Below are 21,074 nucleotides of genomic sequence, written 5' to 3' on the forward strand. Positions count from 1 at the left end.
ACCTAAAAGTTTTTGTCACAACTGATCTTATATTACAATAAAGCGTCCAGCTTGATTTTCAGTGTGAGTGAAACAATCAGATGCAGTGCAACTGGAGAGTCTGGGAAGATGCACCGAATCTGTGGGAGTTTGCTTGACAGCTTTTACTGAAGTTCCGTGTCCTCAGCTACTCCACAGTGCAGCCTTTCATCAGTATTTTTGGACTCTGTTTAACCCAGTCTCTGTGCCGCAATATCCAGCCTTTTTTATTAGGCCTGTCCCATTGACTCTGGGTCTAGACGCAGGGCAAATAGACTGGAAAAACGCTCGCTGTCTCGTCCCAGACACATCTCTCTCCATCACTCTCACTCCTCAGAGAGGAAAAGTTTCCCCACTCTGCTTCGTCTGACTCTTTTTTTACTTCTTGTTCACTTTTTTTTCCACATTCTCAGTGCACTGCAGCCACCACCCAGCCCTACCCCAATAAGGGTCAGTTACAAAGCTGTCCGTCACCCGCATGGGCATCAGTGTTTTCTTGTGTCTGCCTTTGACCCTGTCAGTGAACTGAAACTGCTGTCACTCTAAATCTATTAGCAATGGGTCATAAATAATGTTGTCAGCCACCGAGTTTATGTAACTTGATCGCACGTCTCTTGCCTCTGGATCCGCAGGCCCCCCTTTTCTTTGGAAGTTTTGAATAAAAGGGAAGCTAATAGTCGCCCAACTTAAACGAGGCAGCAGTAGGTGGGGGTTGGGGCTATTAACACTCAGTTTAAAAGGAGCTCTCAGATGTGCTGCGATGAAAGCCTCTAAGATTTTTTTAAGCATAAAATGATCTTTGAAAATAGCCCCTTTCTCCCCCCTTCTGCGCATTGTCTCAAGTACGTTCCGCTCCCAACAGGACCAGACTGGTGGGAGAGAGAGAGAGATCTGAAAAAGGTTTGGTCCCTTCATTGATCTTGACAAGTTTCACATCAGACAGCGTGTTTCTTCCAGGGTACAAATCCAAGTCTCACAGTCTTAGTTCCCTTGCATGCGAGAAAATTGGCCGAGCTTGTCTGGGCCTTGTTCTAACTGGTGAACCCAAATGTCCTGATGAAAAAGGCTGCTCCATTCATGCTTGTGCTCAACGGGAGACAGGAGTGTAAAGAACAAAACATGTGGGGAATTAGAAAGTCAGAGCCAGTCGTCAGCTTGAGTCAAAATAGCAGGTTCTGTTTTCTTTGTGTCATAGCTGGATGTCCTGCAGGTTCGCTCATAAAAGCATGTTTCCTTTTGTTTTCCTTCATTTGGTTCTTTCCCCAGTCTGTCTGACAGCAGGTGTTTGTCCTGAGTCCTGTTCCTGCAGATGTTTTTCAAATCCCAGCTTTAACTTTAAGTTGGACTCTTTAAGCTTCTTACTTAAAGGTTTTTTTTTGTTTGTGCTTTTTAGTGTAGAATTCACAATATAACTTTGATATTTCTTTTATGTTTTGGTACACTAAATTGAATTGGTCTTTGAATAAACATTCATGCACATGTACAGTTTTCACCTCCTTCACTGACTGCTCTTTACACATACACACCCACTTTCCTTTGTCTTGTTTCTTCATGTCACCAGCTATTAATGGGTAGCAACTGTCCAGGAAACCAGTGAGGAAATCCTAAAAGCGGCATTGATGGAAGTGTGTTTTCTGGCTGTGTCTCCATGCGTCTGTCAAGACAGGGCTATTTCCCACCTGGCAACGCCAGCTTCTCGGGTAATTTCTTTTAGAAAAGCAAAAGAAGGAAATCCTGACAGAGCATAGACTGAGTGAACTCTAACCTCGGTTGTAGCAGCTGACTAAATAGAAAAATCTATTTTTTCCAACAAAAGAAGGCTAAATGTGTGTATACAGTAAAGCAGAGATGCAGTATTTATACTATTTTTCTACTTTCTTAAAGAGTGAAAATGAGTATACCAGCTGAAATGAAAGCGCTCGATTAATACCATCAATTGGAAATCTCTTTGTCATCACAACACAAGAAAAAATCGGCCCAATCAATCAACTGCATGTGAGGGGAAACTGCCGACAGTGACACACAAGGCAGGAATGAACAAATCCCAGTCTCACTGAAAGGAGGAGACCCTTCCAGCAGGGGTGAGTGAAAAACCACCCTGTGACTCAGCAGCAGTCACCTGTGATTCAGGTCCCAGTCATGGACCACTGGCCCCAGATGTTTAGCACATCAACACCTCTCTTACAGTAATCATCAAGGCTGGTGGGTACACATGTCAAGCTGACCACAATTATTATTGAAGCTGTTTTCACTCAGTGAAACTCTTTGATGGCTGCAAGTTGCATAAGCAGGACTGTTACTGGAACTCTGCTGGGTCTGCTGGAATGAGAGTGTGTCACGCTGTTTCTTTTTTCTTTTTTTTTAAGATGATGAATTCCTCTAAAGAGTGTGGTCACAGTTTTTGCTGGATTGTATTATGGATTGTGTTCAAGATGTAATGATTAGAACAAATTGAGTTATAGTGTATTGGTTTGTTCGTCAAATATAATAAGACATTACATGAAAATGGATTATCCTGATGGATGTTTTCACAGCTGCAACGAATACCTTAAATGTGCAAGTAAAATTAGAAACCATCATTTTTGTCTCGTAGTACCTCTATTAGCAGCTCATTATCCGTTAATCCTGCTGCCGTAATGATCAGTGATTTATAAGTGAGCGATGACTCAGGTTTGACAGAGGTGGACCCACTCTAAACACCCTGGGGGGATTAATGGCACTTTGTCGTCACAAAGAGTCAATTAATGATCAAAACCATCTTCTTATGGTCTGTAGGTCCCTCTACTGGTGCCAGCCATGATTTACTGCATAATATAAGCTTAACCTTGTGTAACAGTATCTGTGAATGAAAGCTTGGTGTGATTTATGCAAGTGAGTTAGGTGCATGAACAGTGAGGGAAGAGCTGCTGGAACGGGGGTCAGCTGACCTCCACGACCCTGCTGACAACACCATGAAAGAATCACTGACGTTCGTTCGGTCCTCATTAGATTGTCTTGACACCAATCTACCGCCTCCCCTGTTGTGCCAATACCTGTAACCTCCTCCAAATTCACCTGTAGGATAGTTTTTAAATGAAGCAATGGATGTGGACGAGTCTGATGTTGTATGCAGAGAATCATTCATTTAGTCCAGTCTGTAATGGAAGAGGCACATGGAAGAAATATAATGGATGACAATGTTTAAGTAAATGTAAGTCATTGTGTTTTAGGCTTAAAAGTGTTCTTAAATGTACCAGGATGAGGATCATTCCAGGGATGCACTTCATCTAGAGTTGATTGAGGCCTAAAAAGACTGAGATTGAGTGCAGACATTGTTCAGATCGATCTTGCTTTCATTGTGTTGCTGCATGCGTTTTTGATAGATACTTCGTTAGCCTTATCTTGTTTCAACTTTTTTTCCTACGCAGCTTTCCTGAGGGCTTAGGCACCACCAATCTGACTCGTTTCACAAACTGAATGATTCTCCCACAGACCAGTATACTGATATGTGAGGTGTAAAATATTCCACCCTCTTTTTTACAGTTTGTTATTTGCATTAAATGACTTGTAAGTCAAAAGGATTCTACATCTTACCCAAGATTATGTGCCAGCCTTTTATTGAAAAAATACAGAAGCATCTAGTTTTAAACACCTGTACATAGCCTGCAATGGAATCTGTTTTGACACCTTGTAAATGAACTTTTCACACATTCCGTCAGTACCAACAGCTCTGTTCCTTTAAGGTCTGGATGGGGGGGAATCTGGTTTATAGGTTTGGCTACAGAGAGCACATGGGAAATATGCCTCATTACTAACCAAAGAGCCAAAGCCACTAAGCTTTTGAAGTGGCCGGCAGTTCTGGCTTTTACTCTCAAATTGTGATTCGCAGATGATCCTTGAATGACTCATTAAAATTAGGAGTACGACAACTTGACTGCTTTTCAGCAACCGGCAGATTCTGCTGGATCCTGAGGCTAACTGTTGGTGTGTTGGAGTCCTCTGCTGGTGGGTCTGAGGAAGGTTCTTTATACTGAGTGAATGAGCATGTGGTTGTATTCAGAAGATATCACTGCTCACTTTAAGAGTGATTTTTGAGATTTGTCGCGTTAAGTTTAACTTTCACTAGGCCTTCCAATAAGTGGCACTGGTTGAAATTTAAACTCTCAATGCCCTCTCATGTACAGACATTATTGTAACTATATTTTTTACCTTTACAGTCTTCACATAGTAGAGTAAATTGAGCTTAATTTGTCATCTCAATAAAAAACTGATTTGTAAAATGAGGAAGCTCTCCAGGTTACATTATTTGACATTGGAGGTGAAGTGATTTACAGCCAAAAATAGAAGAATTGTCTTCTATAACTTCATCTGATAACTTCAGACCTAACTTGCTGGTGATTGATAGAAAAAGAAAGTAATATCTAAAAAGAGACTTTAAGAGGACAGGATAGTTTATTTTGCTCTGCTTTAAATAAATATCTTCCATTTGAAGTAAAACCAGTCACTTGGAACAAATTGAACACTCATAGTCAGGCGAATAATGAATTATTATTGAAGCTAAAGTTATTTATCATGCTTTCAGAGGCAGTAGTGTACAGAATAATCAGCAGTATGGCAGTGTGACTGGTTTGCTAAGTGGTGGGGCGCAGTGTCACTGGCCTGTCCTCATCCTCTCAAAGGCTTGTTAATAAAAACAAGCACAGGCTCCTGGCAGCCTGGCAGGCACCCAATCAAAAACCCATTAATCTAGCAATCTACAGTAATTTGTTTCTCAACAAGCAGATGGCTGTCCTGACTGAAACCAAACAGACATGTGTTGTGTACTGCGTTTAAATGGGCTTTGTAGAGAAAAAACAAAGGCCAGATATATCCAATGGGACTGATACCTGATCAAGATTTAAGCAGTTGGTGGGCCGCTGATAGCTTAATGGGCTTTGTTCACCATGTTTACCATATGCTGGTGAGGATCTGCTCCAGCTACATTATTTGTCTGCAAAGCTTTCTGTCTTTTGACCTCCCATCTGCACAGGCCTGATAACAAGCCCACATGCTTTTATTTTTCATTTCCTTTGCTTTTTGCCAGTCATAAATAACCTGCTTTTACTGCAAATGAAATTCCATTTTATCACAACAATTTTCCAGATACAAAAGCAACAGTTGTTGCGAGTGAAAGTGCTTCCAAATCAGCCCCCATTGGAGCCCGTCCGATGTTGTCAACCAACCGCAACTAGTCACATTCAGCAGCTGAGTCATCTTGATTTAATGAACCGTAATCCTGTCAGATGTTGTGAGGAAGTGTGACTAATCTGAGCCGGCCGGCGGTGAGTCACACAGACGTGCATCATGTCATCCTGATTTGGTTTTGTTGGATTCCATTTGGAGAATAATTCAAACCCTCTGAGGGGAACCACTTGACGGGATCATGGCAGACTGTTTTTTTAACATGATAAGAGTATGTTTATAAGTATCTGTGACCAACTATGTGTTTACTCCAGACCGTCATGCTACAGCAGGGATACCTAATGACACAGCTTCTAAATTGTTTCTCTTGATTTATTTGTGTGTTTTGGAGTAGGTGCAGATTGAGAAGTTTTGAAAGTGGCCCTGTGGCATCCCAGAATAGATGGGTGTCAGCCGGAAGTCCAACAATGCTTGTTAAGGGCTCCTCGCAGCCTGGAAAGTTTTGCCCACTATTCGAAAAAACAAACCGTTAATTATGGCTGTTACCACCACAGTGAGGTGTGCAGGGATCTAAGACTGTAGACAGAACTCATCTTGTGAGCTAGCAGCTAAACGGCTAATTAACGCGGGGCTCTCTACAGGCTCCTGTTAGTGTGGAATGCCATTCAAAGACCTGCTGTCTTTTCATTATTACTGGATGCAGTGATTCTCTGAGCTGGTCACAGTCAACCTGGATCAGAGATGATAAATATTCCCTTCTCCCTTCCTTTCGATGTTTTTAGATTTTTATGAATCAGTTAATGGGCTTGAGAGAGAGGTAAGAGGCATGAAGAGCTGAGCTTTTTGGAAGTATGTGTGACTGACAGTGAGTGAGGGTGCGTGCGTGTGTGTGTCTGTCCTTACCAGCTGGATGTTGGCAGCCACAGCCACAGAGCCAGTGAGCCAGACACTGCCTCACATGCTGTGGTTACCATGGTGAAGTGACATACTGTTTGTGTGTTTTCAAAAGTCTTCAAAACCTTGATGTGTGGGTGCTTTCTTTGTGACTGCATTTGAGACAATTCCAGCATCTCTTCTGTCTACATGTATTTACTGTGAGGAAACATCTCGTGGCTGGAGCACACTGCTATGTTTTACGTCGTAATCTTTGTTGTGATTAACCATAGTTTGAAAGCGGAGTGAAGTTAACTGTGAAAACGATTGAATATCACAACACTGAATTTTACACATATATGAAGTGGACAGCACATTACCAAATCCCATAATAAAGACATTTTATACACGTTGGAACCTGACGTTTGCAGTGTAAATAACAGTCTGTTATTCATATTTTATGTCATCACTGAGTTTTCTTTGATTAATGTTTTACTTTTCACAATAACTGAAAAAGCCCTCCTCATATTGTTGTATTGTTTTTTTCTCTTCAGAATATAATACTGTAAGTAATCCACCCTCAATTCTATTGACATTGCCAGTAAATAGTTGCAGCAGTGTATTGAAACATTAACAAATATAAATGAAAACACAGTATTTAAAGTAAAAACTGAGTTTATACTATTGTAATTACCCTGAAAATCAATATTTGATATGAGCTCCTTTATCATTCAACAATCTTTCTTGTAAGACTTCTTGAAGGACATCCAAAGCTCTTCTTTTGTTCCGTTCTCTGTCCACGGAGACCATTTCTGAGGAGGCTTGGGCCAACAGTAGCTGAAGGTCCAGATACATCTCTCAGGTCCTGTCAGGTCTTTGCTGGATTGTTTCCTCTTTCTTAGGGACATCACTTTCAGATCCTGTTCATCTGCTGTAGATAGTTTTTTAGGCCTGATACTTTTTCTTTTGTCCCCCACTTGTCCAGTTTCCTAGTTTTTTTTAATGACACACTGCACACCATGCTGCCAATAGTTCTTTGAGAATATCCTTTAAGGTGTAAAAATACAATTTTATGTCTGTCAAACTGTGTTAACTTTGAGATTTTTGTACATGCAACAAAAGAAATGGGTAAAAACCCATTTTTCTTTGAGACATACTCTGTTTATTGGGCAGAAATAAGTAGCTGGACAAAAGATTTAAAAATGAAAAAAATCCTTTGAAAATGGTAAACAACAAGAACTGGAATACAAATGTGGGGGGAAAAAGTAGCCACTATCCAAAGGAAACACTCCCAGGAAAGACCTCCAGAGAGCCTGGACAACTATTGATTAAGATCACTGTACTCAACATTTTTGCTTGTACTGCACATTTCACCACTTCACCTCCATGTTATACAGCTGTGAAATCTAAACGACCGGTTCGAACTAAAGGTGATGTAAATCAACTCTTCTATCTCCTGTTTGAGGTCAAGAAGGCTGACAGAGAGAGGAAGTGTGGGTGTTTGGGGGCTGGATCAAATCCCTCCAACTTCCCAAGCTGATGGTGGTTTCTTTTTTTTTTTCATTGTGCAAAATGTGTCTTCCAGCGGCTCCATTCATTTTCATTACACAGTTACAAGGTCAGCAGAAAATGATGTGTTGATGCTCATAGTCATTGAGGTTTATTGTACTTTTTGTTTTATACTTAACAGATAGCCATGATTCAGATGTTGCCTTTGTGTGCTGGGCTGGTGCTGTGAAAGTGGATGATAAGAGGTTTTACAGCATTTTTCCTGGCAGGAAATGATGGAAATCTGCTACATGTAATAGTTAGTTAAGATTTTGCTGCTTTGGCAAATAATTGTCTGTAATTTGTGCTGGTAACCACTGACAGATTCTCAATCGGTCTACACGCTCATTCGTCTTTGTTTCTGTCTGCCTGCAGCTGTCTGTCTCTAAATTGTGTTTGTGCCCATCCGTCTTCAAGTTGTTTAGGTACTGTCAGTTCTTTTTCTTTTCATCTAACCAGACTCTTTTTCTCCATCTCTTCACTCTTTGGCCTTCAGCTCCTGCTGCACTGCAAGAGATCAGTGTTGATTGGCGTGTGCGAGCACATCCAACATGGACTGAGTGTCTAAACTTCTCCCAGCCATGCAATTATGTCATTTTCTGCTCAGGCTTTCCCCTGAAATGATAAAGCGGCTTGGCAGATTGTGGCATGAGACAGCGATGGCTGAACGCTTTAGGTTTTAGCAGAATGAGTTGCTCTTCTGTTGCCTTTTGATTGAAGTGAAGTCATCTGGTCAGTACCAGTCTGGAGGCACGTGACATTGACTCAGCTTTCAGCTTCAGCTAGCCTTGAGGTCGAGTTTAAAGATCATGCATGTCCAACTTGCAGCACGGAGCTGCTCAGTGAATGTACCACTGGTATAAATCCATGCATTTGGAACTTGAAACCGGCATGCATGACAAATCAGTTTTCCACAGAAAAGATGAAGTCAAACAGCAGTGATGCACACCTCGTAAAATCTAATGAAATGTTGAGTAAGACTTGGCACAGTTATCTGACATGTTTTTATAAGATGTTCATAAATTGATCATTTACATTTACTGTTGCTTTGAATGATTTTGTCTTTGTTCTCATTTGAGTAGTCTTGTATCCCTCTATGTAAAACTGCTTTGTTGGTCTATTAAATGCAAGTGGCCAGTTCCCTCAGCCCTGAGTCCTCTTGCCAAACATACCAGTCTTGGCTGTGATTGGCAGTTGGCACAACAACAAAGAAGCATCCAGTGCCTAGTCTGCAGATTTCAGTCCATTTATGCCTCTTAGAATTGTTGTGAAGAGTGTTGTCGCATAAATAAAGTTCTTATTTTCTATTCCTCATTATAGCACCAGGAAAGAAGGAAACTTTGAGTCTATGTTTTATATATTGCAGGGATAAGGGCTCCATGTGAGTTTTTGCAGGATTGGAGTGAAGCCATGTTGGAAGGCTGCCTGTTACTATTATCTCCAGATTAGATGGGTTTAAGAGAGGCGTCTCTCTGGAATCCCAGTAGAAGACAATGATGGTTTGAAAGGGAATAGAGATGCTTCAGACTTGTCGGGAACAACCAAAAGTCTTTCATGGTGGAAATAGCTTCCAGGTGTTTCTATAATGCAGCCTGACACATGCCTATTATGTTTGATCCCATAAGATTTTCTCACAACTGTAATGGTTATCTTTTATTTGGACTTCTTCCTCAGTAGATAGCAGATTCTCACATCAGCACACAAGGATTTGGAGGCTCGTCACTCTGCTGCACCTTGAAAAACCTTGCTCCTGATTATGCAAGGGAAAATGTAACTACTTTACCTTTAGAAAAGTCCAACTTATTCAAAGCTCAGCAGCCAGATATGAAGACCTCCTCAGTGTAGTCTTCCACTGCTGGCTCTCTGTTGTTAATATTACAAAGTTGTACACTTCTTTCAAATTTAAACCCCCTTATTTTCTGAACTTTTCACAATGAAACATCTTCTCTCCTTTATTTATTCATATTAAACCATAAATACCTTCACTGCACTGGAAGCATTTTGTACATTCATGGGCAAAAGGGGGAAGTTTCTCTTTGCAAGAACATTGCAGGGCTTTTACAGCCATGCACCAATAGATGCCAATCTGCAATCTGTTGTGTGTTCTTTCACACAGAAACAGAAATAGTCAAACCCACTTCTATTTGATTCTTGTCTGAGATCAGTTGAACAGGAGCATCGGGTTTTTGTGTGGAGTTGGTTGCAGGACATATCTTTCTCTACTATCCTCCATAAACTGTATTGACAGTGAGGCAAGCAAAGGCGGAAATAAGGCAGAGAATCACAGAGGAGCTCCATCGCATGGCAGTCCTATTGATTCCATTTGCTCATCGCTCATTTAGTTAATGCGGCTGCATGTTGTGTTTAATTACATTTAGTACCCATGCGGGAACGGCACTTTTGCCAAGTTGAGGTTTCCCAGCCAGCTCACCCACAAAAACACGTCTCTCCTGGCTAACCCCCTTCAAACAGCATTACACAGCTAAATGTCCTCCAAGTGATTGTATTTATGCTCCAACTCCTTAAATGCAATTAAGCTCTTAATCTATCTGACTGCATTGGAATGATGCCCTGATTAAAGAGCCCATATATTAGCAGTCATTCTTCTGAAGTACTTTAATAAATACCGCAGAGTAAATGCATGGAGTCCAGTACAGTTCCACGTCCTCTCTGCCTCACCTGCTCTTATTCCAGCATCTTGTCTTTCTCCTTTTACCTGGCTCCCTCCAGAGGCTTATTCGTGCCATTGCAGGGTTGTGCCAATAATACCTGCGTAGCTGTAGTCACTGCATTGTGATCAGGACTGTTGAAGGCAGTTTATCTGCTCCGGGGCAAGAGCTGGCTATTTATCAGCGTTTGGGATCCCTGGAGGTGAGGGGACAGGTCTGCAGAGCAGGTAGAGCCAAACAGGAGGGAGATACTTGATGTTGCATCAATAAGGATAACGTCAGCAGAGAGAGCGGACTTCTGCTGATTGATGCTGGCTGCCGAAAGAAAGAGAGAGGAAAGAGAGTGGCAGAGGGGAGGGGGAATCAGTGTGCGTTTACTTGTATATGACTAGCCGGGGTCTTGTGTTTGTTGACCACATGTGTGCGCTTGTTTGCTGTCTCTTCCATTGTGCGCGTTTGTGTGATGTCAGTAGTCCCAGTCAGCATCACTGAAGGTGGTGTTATTGCTGATGTTTAGCCTGAGTCGCAGCACCAGCCTCTGCTTCCCGAAGCAGCTGGGAATCAGACAGGATACGTTAATGAGTGCGGGAGGCTGACAGACACAACTCTGAGCGCCACACAGGAGTCATGAAGTGAGTGGATCAGCGAGTCAGTGCTCCAGCAGAGGCAGAAGGCAAGCTTCTTTAAAAGTGCTTCTTTGATGTTTGTGCTTTGTCCAGAAGCTCAGAGAGGAAAGTGGAGGGGGACAGGCAGTGGACGTCTGAGGTCAGGGTTGAAGCCAGGACTTCTGCATGTTTGACTCTTTTCTCATATTTGCTAAATCCAAGTTTACTTTCCTGTTATTTTTCAAGCTGTTTTGCTGACAGTTGGAAACCGCTCCTGCATCAAAGGTCAGCAGTACCTCTATGCTTGACAAATTCCTTTTGGATTGGGTTAATCCTTTTCTATCTACCTAGATTTCTGTGAGATATGCATCACTATAGATTCAGATTAAACAGCAGTAAAATCAACCAAAATGTTTGGCTGAATGTTGCATTATTACGTCAATGTGGAAGTGCTAAAAAGTTCAACTTGATGGCTTTTGCTTGCCAACATAACATTTCAGTTCACGCTCTGATCCAAGGTGGGCTTGTTATCATCAACTCAGTCTCATTCCAGAATGTGCATGTTGGTCCACAGCACAAATTGTGGCATGCCTAGGATTTACATCATGTGGAACTGTCACAAACATGGGATTACACAAGTGTAACATTGTTAGTTGCACGTTTTCTGGTGCTGAGCTGTTTTTACTGAGGGAGCTGGCATAAACTCAGGACTCTTTGTACATATACTCATGCAACCACTGCCTCACAGGAAGAGTGAACAGAATCTGAATGACTTCAGCAATCTGACACCAAGCTTAAAGGTCTGCCTGTTTGTGCATAATGAAGTGAAATGATGTGTTCTTGAGAAACAATGTTTTTGTTCCTGTTGTTTTTTGCAGTTGTGATGAGTCAAATGAACCAGTCAGTGAGCAATCTTTAAAGAATAAAGAAACCTTTTATTTACATTCATGTAGCTTTCTGGCCTATTTGATCCTTTGCTCATTCCTGAATTAAGGAGACTTTGTCCCATTCAGAAAAACTCACCCGAGTTGGCTCGATGCTGCTGCTAATCCAGTGCTCCATGCAACGTAACACAAAGTTACATTCAGATGCAAAAACTGCTTGACCTCCAGGCTGGATAGTTCATGCTCAGCTCTCTCATTTAAACTCAATTCTCATCACTCCATGAGCTGCAACAGATGCACAAGCAGCTGGCTTCTTCAGCCAAAATATCGACCTAATTGAATTTATCTGTTGGGTATCGCACCTCTCTCAAGCTATCTCATGTGCTCCCTACCTTCTCTCTTTACCTAGTGCGTTTTCTGCCACCTGTTCACTATGCATCTTTAATTTGCTCATAAAAACTGTTTGTAGACTGGGGTGGAAAAAAGGAAGCTAAAAAAACCCCACTTGATTTAAACTTTTAATTAAAGTTACACTTCATGCCCTGCACTGTGTTTGCTGTGAGCTATTGTACATTAATTATTGAAACCAACAGAAATGTAATTCTCATCTTGGTTTCTACGTGGTTTTACTTTTACATCTCATTGGTGCTCTTTTTGTTGCATTTTCTCTCAGCTTGTGGTGTCCTCCTCTTACAGTGATTTAAAACTCTGCAGCTGGAGTCACCAATGGTTCAATGTGACGAATCAGTTCTTAGCACCATTATATTCACACAACAGTATTGCGTAAAGATGCAGGTTCTCTTGTGTTGTGGGGGAAAAAACGTACTATTGAAGGGAGGATGTGTCTTTGCTCCTGTTTCTCTGCAGCAACATTACATTCCTGTCTGATAGATAGTGATTTGTCCCCTTCTCATCATCCCGCCTCCAATTTGAGATTTTTTTACTGTCATTAACTTTGGAGCACAGCTTATGTTTAACATTTGGCTCCGTTCTTTGTAATCTGATGTGACTGTAGCTGTCAGCAAGAGTGAAACAAATTGTGTTTGTAGTTGCAATATACATGCAATCAGGTGACAAGTAAACAAGCTTCTTTATCCAAGTTTTCCTGTGTGTCTATTTACGTTTATTCATTTGTGTGTGTCGGTGTGTGCATCTTAATGCATGCCGGCCTTAGCAGATGTCTGTTTCCCTGCTTGTGGATTTTAATATGTTTTTCCCTGTGAAGGCTTTCACTTATCAGGGTTACGCTTTACAACTTCTCATCATGGAGAAATTCGCCGAAGGAAACCACATCAGTCTTTTACTTCTGAGAGGCGGCAACTTAAAACGTTTAAATTTCCACTTTTAAGAAACAGGAAAAAATGGGAAAGAAAGGCTTTTAATTTAGGGCAGCGTGCACGGTTTATACGAGGGAAAAAAGATTATTTCATCATGAGAAGTGGTGAGGTTTTACAGGGGAATTCCTCTGGATGTGTCTACAATTTGAGACGCAGAGAAGGCTGATAGAAACTCAGACTTTGTCGAGAACAGGGCAATCTCAAGAAAGAGATGAAACTGGAATTGATATCTTTGAGCGATTTGTATATTTTCAGAAAAGCGGTGGTGCCGTAACTGTTGACCTGACCTTGCTCACCCGAAAATGGAGGAGAAGCTTGTTGCATAGAACTTTTCTCTGTTATGATTCTTGTGAAAGAGCCTAATTTACTCGAACAATGATGTTTTTAAAAACCAAATAGCTGTGGTGTCTGAACCTTAACAAATAGCTAAAATAACCAAACAACCACTAAAACTGTGGAAAGCAATGCTCCCACATTGGACATAAACTCCTGTCTGCTTCAAGCATGCATATTTTTGACTTGTAGGTATGAGGACAGGAATCAGCTGAGGATTTATTCTACTTTTGGACCTGAAGAGGTCCTTTTAGGTGGCAGACTCCCTCACTGGGGATCTTGCATTTCTGGGGGGATTTTCCCCATTCAAACTCTTTCATGCAGTTCAGACCCGCATTGCTCTTTTAATCCGGGGGTAAAAGGAAAGATTTAAGTGTCTTGATATGGACATTTTTTGTCTTTAATTTTCTTTTTAAGTATTGGAATATTTGTTGAAGCCTACTTGGAAGAAATACCTCCTTTCTGAGTGTCATTTGTATCGACCCACTGCACCGTGGCAAGGAATGATTCTCGCTTCTAGTGCAGTTTATAACTTCTCAGGTGCTGTCAGACTGAAATTAAGATCTGGAAGGACATCTTAGACATCTTGTGACTGAAGGTTTGATTCCTCCATCCTTCATTGCCTCTCATTCTTTTGTATGCGGCTGACTTTTCTGGGGGTTGAGCGCTAGGAGGCCAAATGTGATTCATATCTTTCATCTTTGGAGCTTGGTTAAACCATAACAGCTGTGGGGATCTCCCTGCAGACAAAGCATCGCTTATCAGCCATCTTATTGGCTCTAATGATGGACAAAGCGGCTGCTAAGAGCTTATGGTGACAAAACAAAATATTATCTCACATGGAACGCTTCCGGATTTAAAACGTATAGTTTGAAAAGTGAATCTTGTGGTAAATGTGAATACCTTGATGACTGAATCAAATGAGTGACTCTCTGAAAAGCTTGAAAGATAGTTTAACCTTATTTTGAGTTGTTATGTTTTAGTCTTTTCTTTTTAGTGTGTTTTTGTTGAAGAATACTTCATAAAAAGACGAATTTGGATCTGAAAACATTTGGAGTGTGTGTATGCACTCCACGCAGGCTGCCATATTAACATCATTCATCACTCTGCAGATACAGACCAGAAACGATGTGGTTCTCTGTGCATCCTTAGTGTCAAAGCTTGATCACACATTGGTGTTTGGTTAACAAGGAGCATGTTGGACTGCACTCCCTTTTAGAACATTTACCACTGTGCTGTTATCAATATCGTTCAGGGTTAAAGCCAGAAACTTAGCTTTCTTTCTTTTTCTCAGCCCTTCTCCATATGTACTGTATGTTGACATTTTCTCTTTGGGGTTAACCCAGAGCATTTATGTTCAGCTCGAATATTCTTTCACTTTCTAACTCTTATTAACTCACACTCCTTGATCATCCATGCAACATTTGTGGTGTCGATTACAGTCAAAGTAAAAGGAGAAAAAAAAAAAAAGAAGTAACACCTCACAGCGTTTGTCTCACAACTCCTCCTTACCATCTCCGTTTCTCTCGCACATGCTGACAAGGGCGTTTGTTTTGTTGTTGCAGATTTACACAGACTGGGCCAATCACTACCTGGCCAAGTCTGGCTGTCCACGCCTCATCAAGGACCTGAGCCAGGACGTCACCGATGGAGTCTTGCTGGCACAGATCATCCAGATCATAGGTAGGCATCTGTATACACACTTAAACACATGCACACACACACTGTGAATAGCTGTTATTAGGTACTACATTTAAGTTTCACTTTTCAAATTATGTTTTATTTTCAATCCAAACTGCTTTTAAAATTTAAGAAGGAACATTTATGCCAAACAGATGGAGAAACGTAATTAACAGTAAGAAACATCGAATAGATGGACAATTGTTTCTGTCAGGTGAATGAAATGACCACCCATTCCTTCTCTCTTTCACACACATGCACTTATACACAGTTTGATCTTTGCTGTGGTGGGTTGAAGCAAAGCTGAGCCTCAGTCTGATATTTGGGCTAAAACCCATCAGCTTTCTCTTGCTGTAGAAGTTGGATGAGCTGCAGCAGCAGAGATCAATGGCTCTGACACCCAGGGAGGCAGAGAAATGAGTCTCCTATTGCGACTATTTTTTCCTGTTTCTCTTTTTGTCCTGTAAGCATATTTGTGTCTCTTGCTTTCTGGCACTTTTTTTCTAGGTCTAGGTTAAACTCTCTTTGTTTCTCTAACCTCTCATGTCTTTTACTCTTCTTTCTGCTTTGGTTTCCAGCGTTCATCCTGCAACACATTACAGTAATATGATTAAGTCTTTCAAATACCAGTTTAAGAGATTACAATTGAAAAGCTTTAATCTTGTTGCAGTTACTTATCCCTGAGATATCCTGTTACTTTGACATTTTGAGCAGAGGCTGGTTTTTTACTTCTTCAGCAGGAGTTGTGTGGATTGTGGACAGACTGGTCATTTATCTGCAGTTTGGGTTTTACTGCAGCAATGTGGGAGGGAGCAAGCCTCAAAGCCATTTGTAAGCCTGAAACTGTCCTTATGAGAAAAAAAACACTATTAAGGGTTACTTTTGTCATGATCCTTTCACATCAGTTTTCATAGAATTGGGTTATCTCACTGCAGCAGTAGATGACACACAAACTGCTTGTCCGGGAAAAGGTCATTCAGGTAGTAACACAGATTACGTAAGGGGGTCAGAGGGAGGTAGACATCCAGCTCCCAAGCAAAGGAGCTGTGTTCAAGTCCAACTTTGGTAGTGCTGCGTTTCACTTCCTTTTTTGTCTTTTATTTGGATTTATTGTGATGTTCTACTGTAAAACATCTTTACACATTATCAGTACTTGGTTAAGTTTAGGAAAACTCCTGGTTACTTGTTAAAATGGACTTTAACAGAGATTACATTGCAGAAAGTTTCAATATTGCTTTGGATATGCATTTTGCAACCAGCTCAGGAAACATTGCATGCCCCAAAGGGATGCTTTGGGTGAACAATCTGCATTCAAACAGGACGAAGTGGGCTCCTGACCATGAACTTTGCGATGCCCATGAATGGCCTTACAAATGCAGCTGACAAAGTTTATACTCTTCAGACTTTCACTGGACCACAGAAGTAGCAACTTAGCTCTTAATGATTGTACCTTTATTGACATGGAGCTCTTTGTTGCTATGCAAATTCCTTGAAAGGTGGGTCTGAATTATCTGAGCTGGCTGATAACCACTCGCAGGTCATAACCACACAGTGATAAATAATGAGCAATTACATCACATTTTTTAAGTGTCTTGCACAGCAGTGACTCTGACATAATCTTGGCTTGATGACTTTTGAAACTCTTTTTTAGCACACATTCTTTTTCTTCTCCATGTGTCTGTCCATCTTTGCTCACTTTTTTTATGTCCTCATCACTGTTTGAAACTTTCCTATAACTCTTTATCCCTCTGTTTATCGCACTGACACACAAACACATTCTCCTGTCTGTTACACATGCTGCTTTTCTTAGCCTGTCCTCCTAAAACTCATTTTTTCAGCCTCTGCCTAACTTCCTTTCTCTCTCGCTCCCTCTCTGCTGAATTGAAACTTTACCCTCCCTGCTCGCCCCACCAGACAATGAGGCCAAGCTGGCCTGTCAGTAACTCTCTGGCGGCAGCTGACGAATTAGGCAGCTTTGCTTCCCAGACCTCTCCTGTCTCGCTCCACACCTCAGCACACACATGTACACACATGCACTTGTGCACCTCCACATATACTCTCCTTTGTAAATCAAAACAGAGGTTTCTGCTGGATTTGTGCACTTGAAATCAAAAATCACTGGACGTTAGTGTCAATGCTCAGAATGGGATCTCATTTCTTCATTTCCTTTCTCACACAGCGAATGAAAAGGTGGAGGATATCAATGGCAGCCCCAGGAGCCAGTCGCAAATGGTGAGTGGATTTTACACTCACTCACCCATCCTTAATACTGCTGTTATGTATGAGAGAGTTATGAGAGTTTTGCTGCTCTGCCTCCACTCTGCCTCCACTTTGCCTCCACTTTAAAAAAGTTTTGCATTTGCAGTTCTGTACTTAATTACTGAATGTAATAAAGAGAAGTCGTGTATTACCGTAAATACAGAAAGCCAGGGTGATAAGCTACGTTATACGTCATTTACTGTCGGTGATGCTCTCAGCCGCAGCTGCAGTGCAGCATCCCCTGATCCCCTGTCAGCTTTACAAGCCTTTGATTAAAAGTTTACAAATCAATCATATAATTCTGACAAGAGGTTAAAAAAAACTTTTTGTCAACAAATATAATATTAATTCAGTGAATTTCCATTTGCTTTCAGTACTTTGATTTGATTCTGATTTGAGACTGAAATTACACCTAAAACATCATTTCAGGACAGTAAATGTAGGGTATAAATTACCTTTTTAAATACTTGCACAGTTGTGTGAGAGGTACTTTACTCCCACAGATGTTACGATACTCTAAACAGATAAATCTATGTCATTTAAAGATTTAACTTTAAAAAAATGCAATAAAGGTTTTATAGTTGCTTTTGGATTTTTTTTTAGAAAACCTCTGTCTACCAATCTTTTTAGCTTGTGACCTCTGCCACACATGGGCCTTGTCACATTTGAGATGTCCCTTAATTCTGAGATTGAAATTAATTCAATTGGTTTTCCATTATAAACAACATCCCCCACGTGCCAACATCCCCTGAAACATTTTTGAGGACCTTTTAACTTTCATAGGCTGAAAGGGAGGAAGTGTACACAGCGGTAAGTGGGGACAGAACTTGAGACGAAGCCTGTAGTTCATGTACAAAGTCTCATGAAATTCTCACTTTTATATGCTTTCCAGGAGGATTTCTTGTATTGATTCCAACATATCATTTTCTTGTTTCAGTTTTAATTACAGGACCTTAATTTAAGCAAATATGGTTGTCACTGATCAGAGCCATTCGGAACCATGGTGGTGACTGCTTTAACCACATCTCCACTTGACCGAAAATTCTCCAGAGCCATGAAAAGTTAAAAAATTACCATCGTTGACTTTCTATGCCATTTTCAATCTATGTTTCTGGCTGCCACACGACTGAATGGTGTTGGTGGTGTCGTTTTTCCCCTCTTTTAATGAGATGACGGGCTGTATAACCACTGATTGTCGTCACTGTGAGATAATTATCCCTCACTTTAACTAGAGTTGACTAAGTGTTTATGCAGTGTTGGTTTGCCCTGGCATCGGCCCTCCTACCATTTAAAAGTGACTAAGGCTGTTTAACTACTTCAGCTTTCTGTGTTACTGAAATGAAAATGTTTCTTTGTTTTTAAGTCTTTGTTATCAACCAAATTTCCAGCTGCTAGTTATGTTTAACAGAGGCAAGTTAATGAATTTCTTAAACTTTGTTTAGGATATTTAGGCGGGAAAAAAGAAAAAATCACGGCTGTGCTCCAAAACTGTATTTTACAACTGGTTTCACACGTTCAGAGCAGTTTCAGCTGTTTTATTCTTTCCTCCGTGGTTGGTCCAGCTGTAGTGGAAGCAGGCTGCGCTCGCTGTTAGAAAAACAACATTAAAGAAGCAGGAAGGAAGAAAATGTTAAGGTCATATGAACCCTGCTAACCCCTCATGTTGGTGCCTGTGTTCAACATGTCAAAACCGGCTCTGAAAAAATAAACTCTTGTCACATGAAGTGCTTCTAGTCCTGGCTGGAAACAGCTGAGTCCAGACTGACGCAGTGGTCTCTAAGGGCAAGCTGCTGCTGCTCTGCAAGCACGTTGCCTGATATGCCAGCGTCTTCAGTGTGTGTTTGTGTGCGTGTGAGCAGTTTGGTCTTTGTCTCATTCACTTACTAAGCCCATTGATCCAGCACCTGCTCTGACCGCAGAGGGTTCGACCAGCTTGGGATAATGAACTTTGAGGAAGTATGGTTGCTTATAGAGTGGGTGAGGGGGAAGGAAACATCTGACACACCATCATAAAATCAATGCTACAAAGATGTGTGTGTACGTGTATTAGGCCTGTCACTTTTACCAAAAATCTAATCCCAACGAATTTCAAATAGACAAACAGTTCTTCAGATGTATCCAAGCACTCCCGAATGTGCTGCAGATGCTTTCTGCACCATGAGCAGCTGTATGTCTACCCCTCAGCTATACAGAACACAGTACAGATTGTAGCTCTACTTCCATCGTAGGCATCATAAGGTTCCTAAACCAATTACCTGAAACAACCCTGATGGGCCGCATGTCTTTGAATACAAATCTTGCAATCTGAATGTTCATGCCAATCTTCTGAGCTTCCGTCAAGGGCCTGACTGTGCCAGACATCCGCTCATTGATATGCTCTGCTACCTCACTTGGGTGTGTAACAAGCTCGCAGGTCAGTCTGAAAAGTTCTTGTCTTTGGAGGGCAAGACCAGTACCAATGAAAAAAATCCAAAAGAATTTTGAAAGAAGACCCCTTCCCAGATTATTTTAAGTTGCTTTCTCAATAGTTTCTGCTGTTTTTGTAACTACATAGCAAAGGTAACATTGGCTTCTATTACTGAGAGGCTACTACATTAGGTCAGGTTATTACTGGAGCGCAAAGTCAGTATGAACATGACACTGAGCAGGACTAAAGGCTGCATCTTATTTACTTATTTTTTTCTTGGCTTTTTCAAATTAGCTGAATCACCTTAAAACAGTTTATGATTCCCTCTCTATGTCCACAAACAAAGTTACAACTTTGAAGATAGTCTGCGTGTGCTACCTTTTGCGTCAGCTGTGCCGTCGCTTCCAGCGCATGGTCATGTGATCAGTGTTCAGTACTTAGAGGTGTGGGTAAAACAAGCATCCATTTTGTACTCCTCTGTCTGGTATGTTGTGTTTCTGAATGGAAACTGATCCAGGTGCACGCAAAGTCTTCACGCATAGACTGCATGGTTACAAATATTTGGGCTACACTCAGGTTGCCGCAGAGGGAGCAGATGGATCATTGCAGAATGGCGGGGATGTCAAAGTTTGCTTCACACGGGCCTTACAGACATGCAAAGAATGAATTCCCAACTGAGAAATAAATGTGATGGCAAATGTACACAGAAATCTCTAAATGAAGTGGTCTTTTGCACGGTTTGCTTATCCCATGTTGAAAACTGAAATAAATCAAAACATTAGTCATTTAAAGACAACTTTCTTAATACTGAGAAAAAAACAGGAGCACACCTGTAGATTAAAACCCTTGGCCGTTGCAGTTTTTCCCTCACTTTTTGGGGATTCTGATTCTGAAGTTGCCGCTGCCGGTCTGGAGCATGAGGGGACTGGAGCCAGCTGAGCAGCTGCTGGAAGCTGAGAAGCTGAAACCAACACAGCATCAGCATCTGCTAGCTTCTCAAATGATCAACATACAGAATGCTCTCTTTTTCGCCAAATCCTTATTCAAAATACATAAAAGGAGAGGGGGAAAAACTTGGCTGACATCTAGCTTTTCCATGAGTGATGGTCAGCAAAACTTTGCCTTTCTGACTCATTTACAAGTAGCCATCACAGTCAGGGTGTTTTTCCCATCCAAAGCTACTTTATATTGCAAAAACAAAACAAATAGAATATTCTCTATTCAGTTTGTTTAAATTTTGATTTGTTTTTAATATATTTTAACTTCTTACACCTGTAAGGAGGAAGGAGTAAAATTTTGAG

The 21,074-nt window shown here is 41.1% G+C and overlaps 1 protein-coding gene and 1 long non-coding RNA gene across 8 annotated transcripts in view; one reads left to right on the forward strand and one right to left on the reverse strand.

The window, feature by feature from the left end:
* nav3 (neuron navigator 3) overlaps window positions 1-21,074 on the forward strand; it is a 250,609-nt gene that overhangs the window by 120,351 nt on the left and 109,184 nt on the right. For all 7 annotated transcript variants that reach the window (XM_072377820.1, XM_072377815.1, XM_072377816.1 and 4 more), the window contains exons 2-3: window positions 14,993-15,110; window positions 17,287-17,339. In XM_072377820.1, coding sequence (XP_072233921.1) covers window positions 14,993-15,110; window positions 17,287-17,339 — 171 coding nt within the window. The remainder of the gene's footprint in view (window positions 1-14,992; window positions 15,111-17,286; window positions 17,340-21,074) is intronic.
* Window positions 14,250-21,074, reverse strand: part of LOC140283151 (uncharacterized) — a 251,521-nt gene continuing 244,696 nt past the window's right edge. Inside the window, exon 5 of the long non-coding RNA XR_011909974.1 lies at window positions 14,250-14,261. This is a non-coding gene — a long non-coding RNA (uncharacterized lncRNA). The remainder of the gene's footprint in view (window positions 14,262-21,074) is intronic.

The sequence above is a fragment of the Leuresthes tenuis genome, unplaced genomic scaffold (genome assembly GCF_036924035.1).
Source record: "Leuresthes tenuis unplaced genomic scaffold, fLeuTen1.0.hap1 SCAF_23, whole genome shotgun sequence".
Taxonomy (NCBI): domain Eukaryota; kingdom Metazoa; phylum Chordata; class Actinopteri; order Atheriniformes; family Atherinopsidae; genus Leuresthes; species Leuresthes tenuis.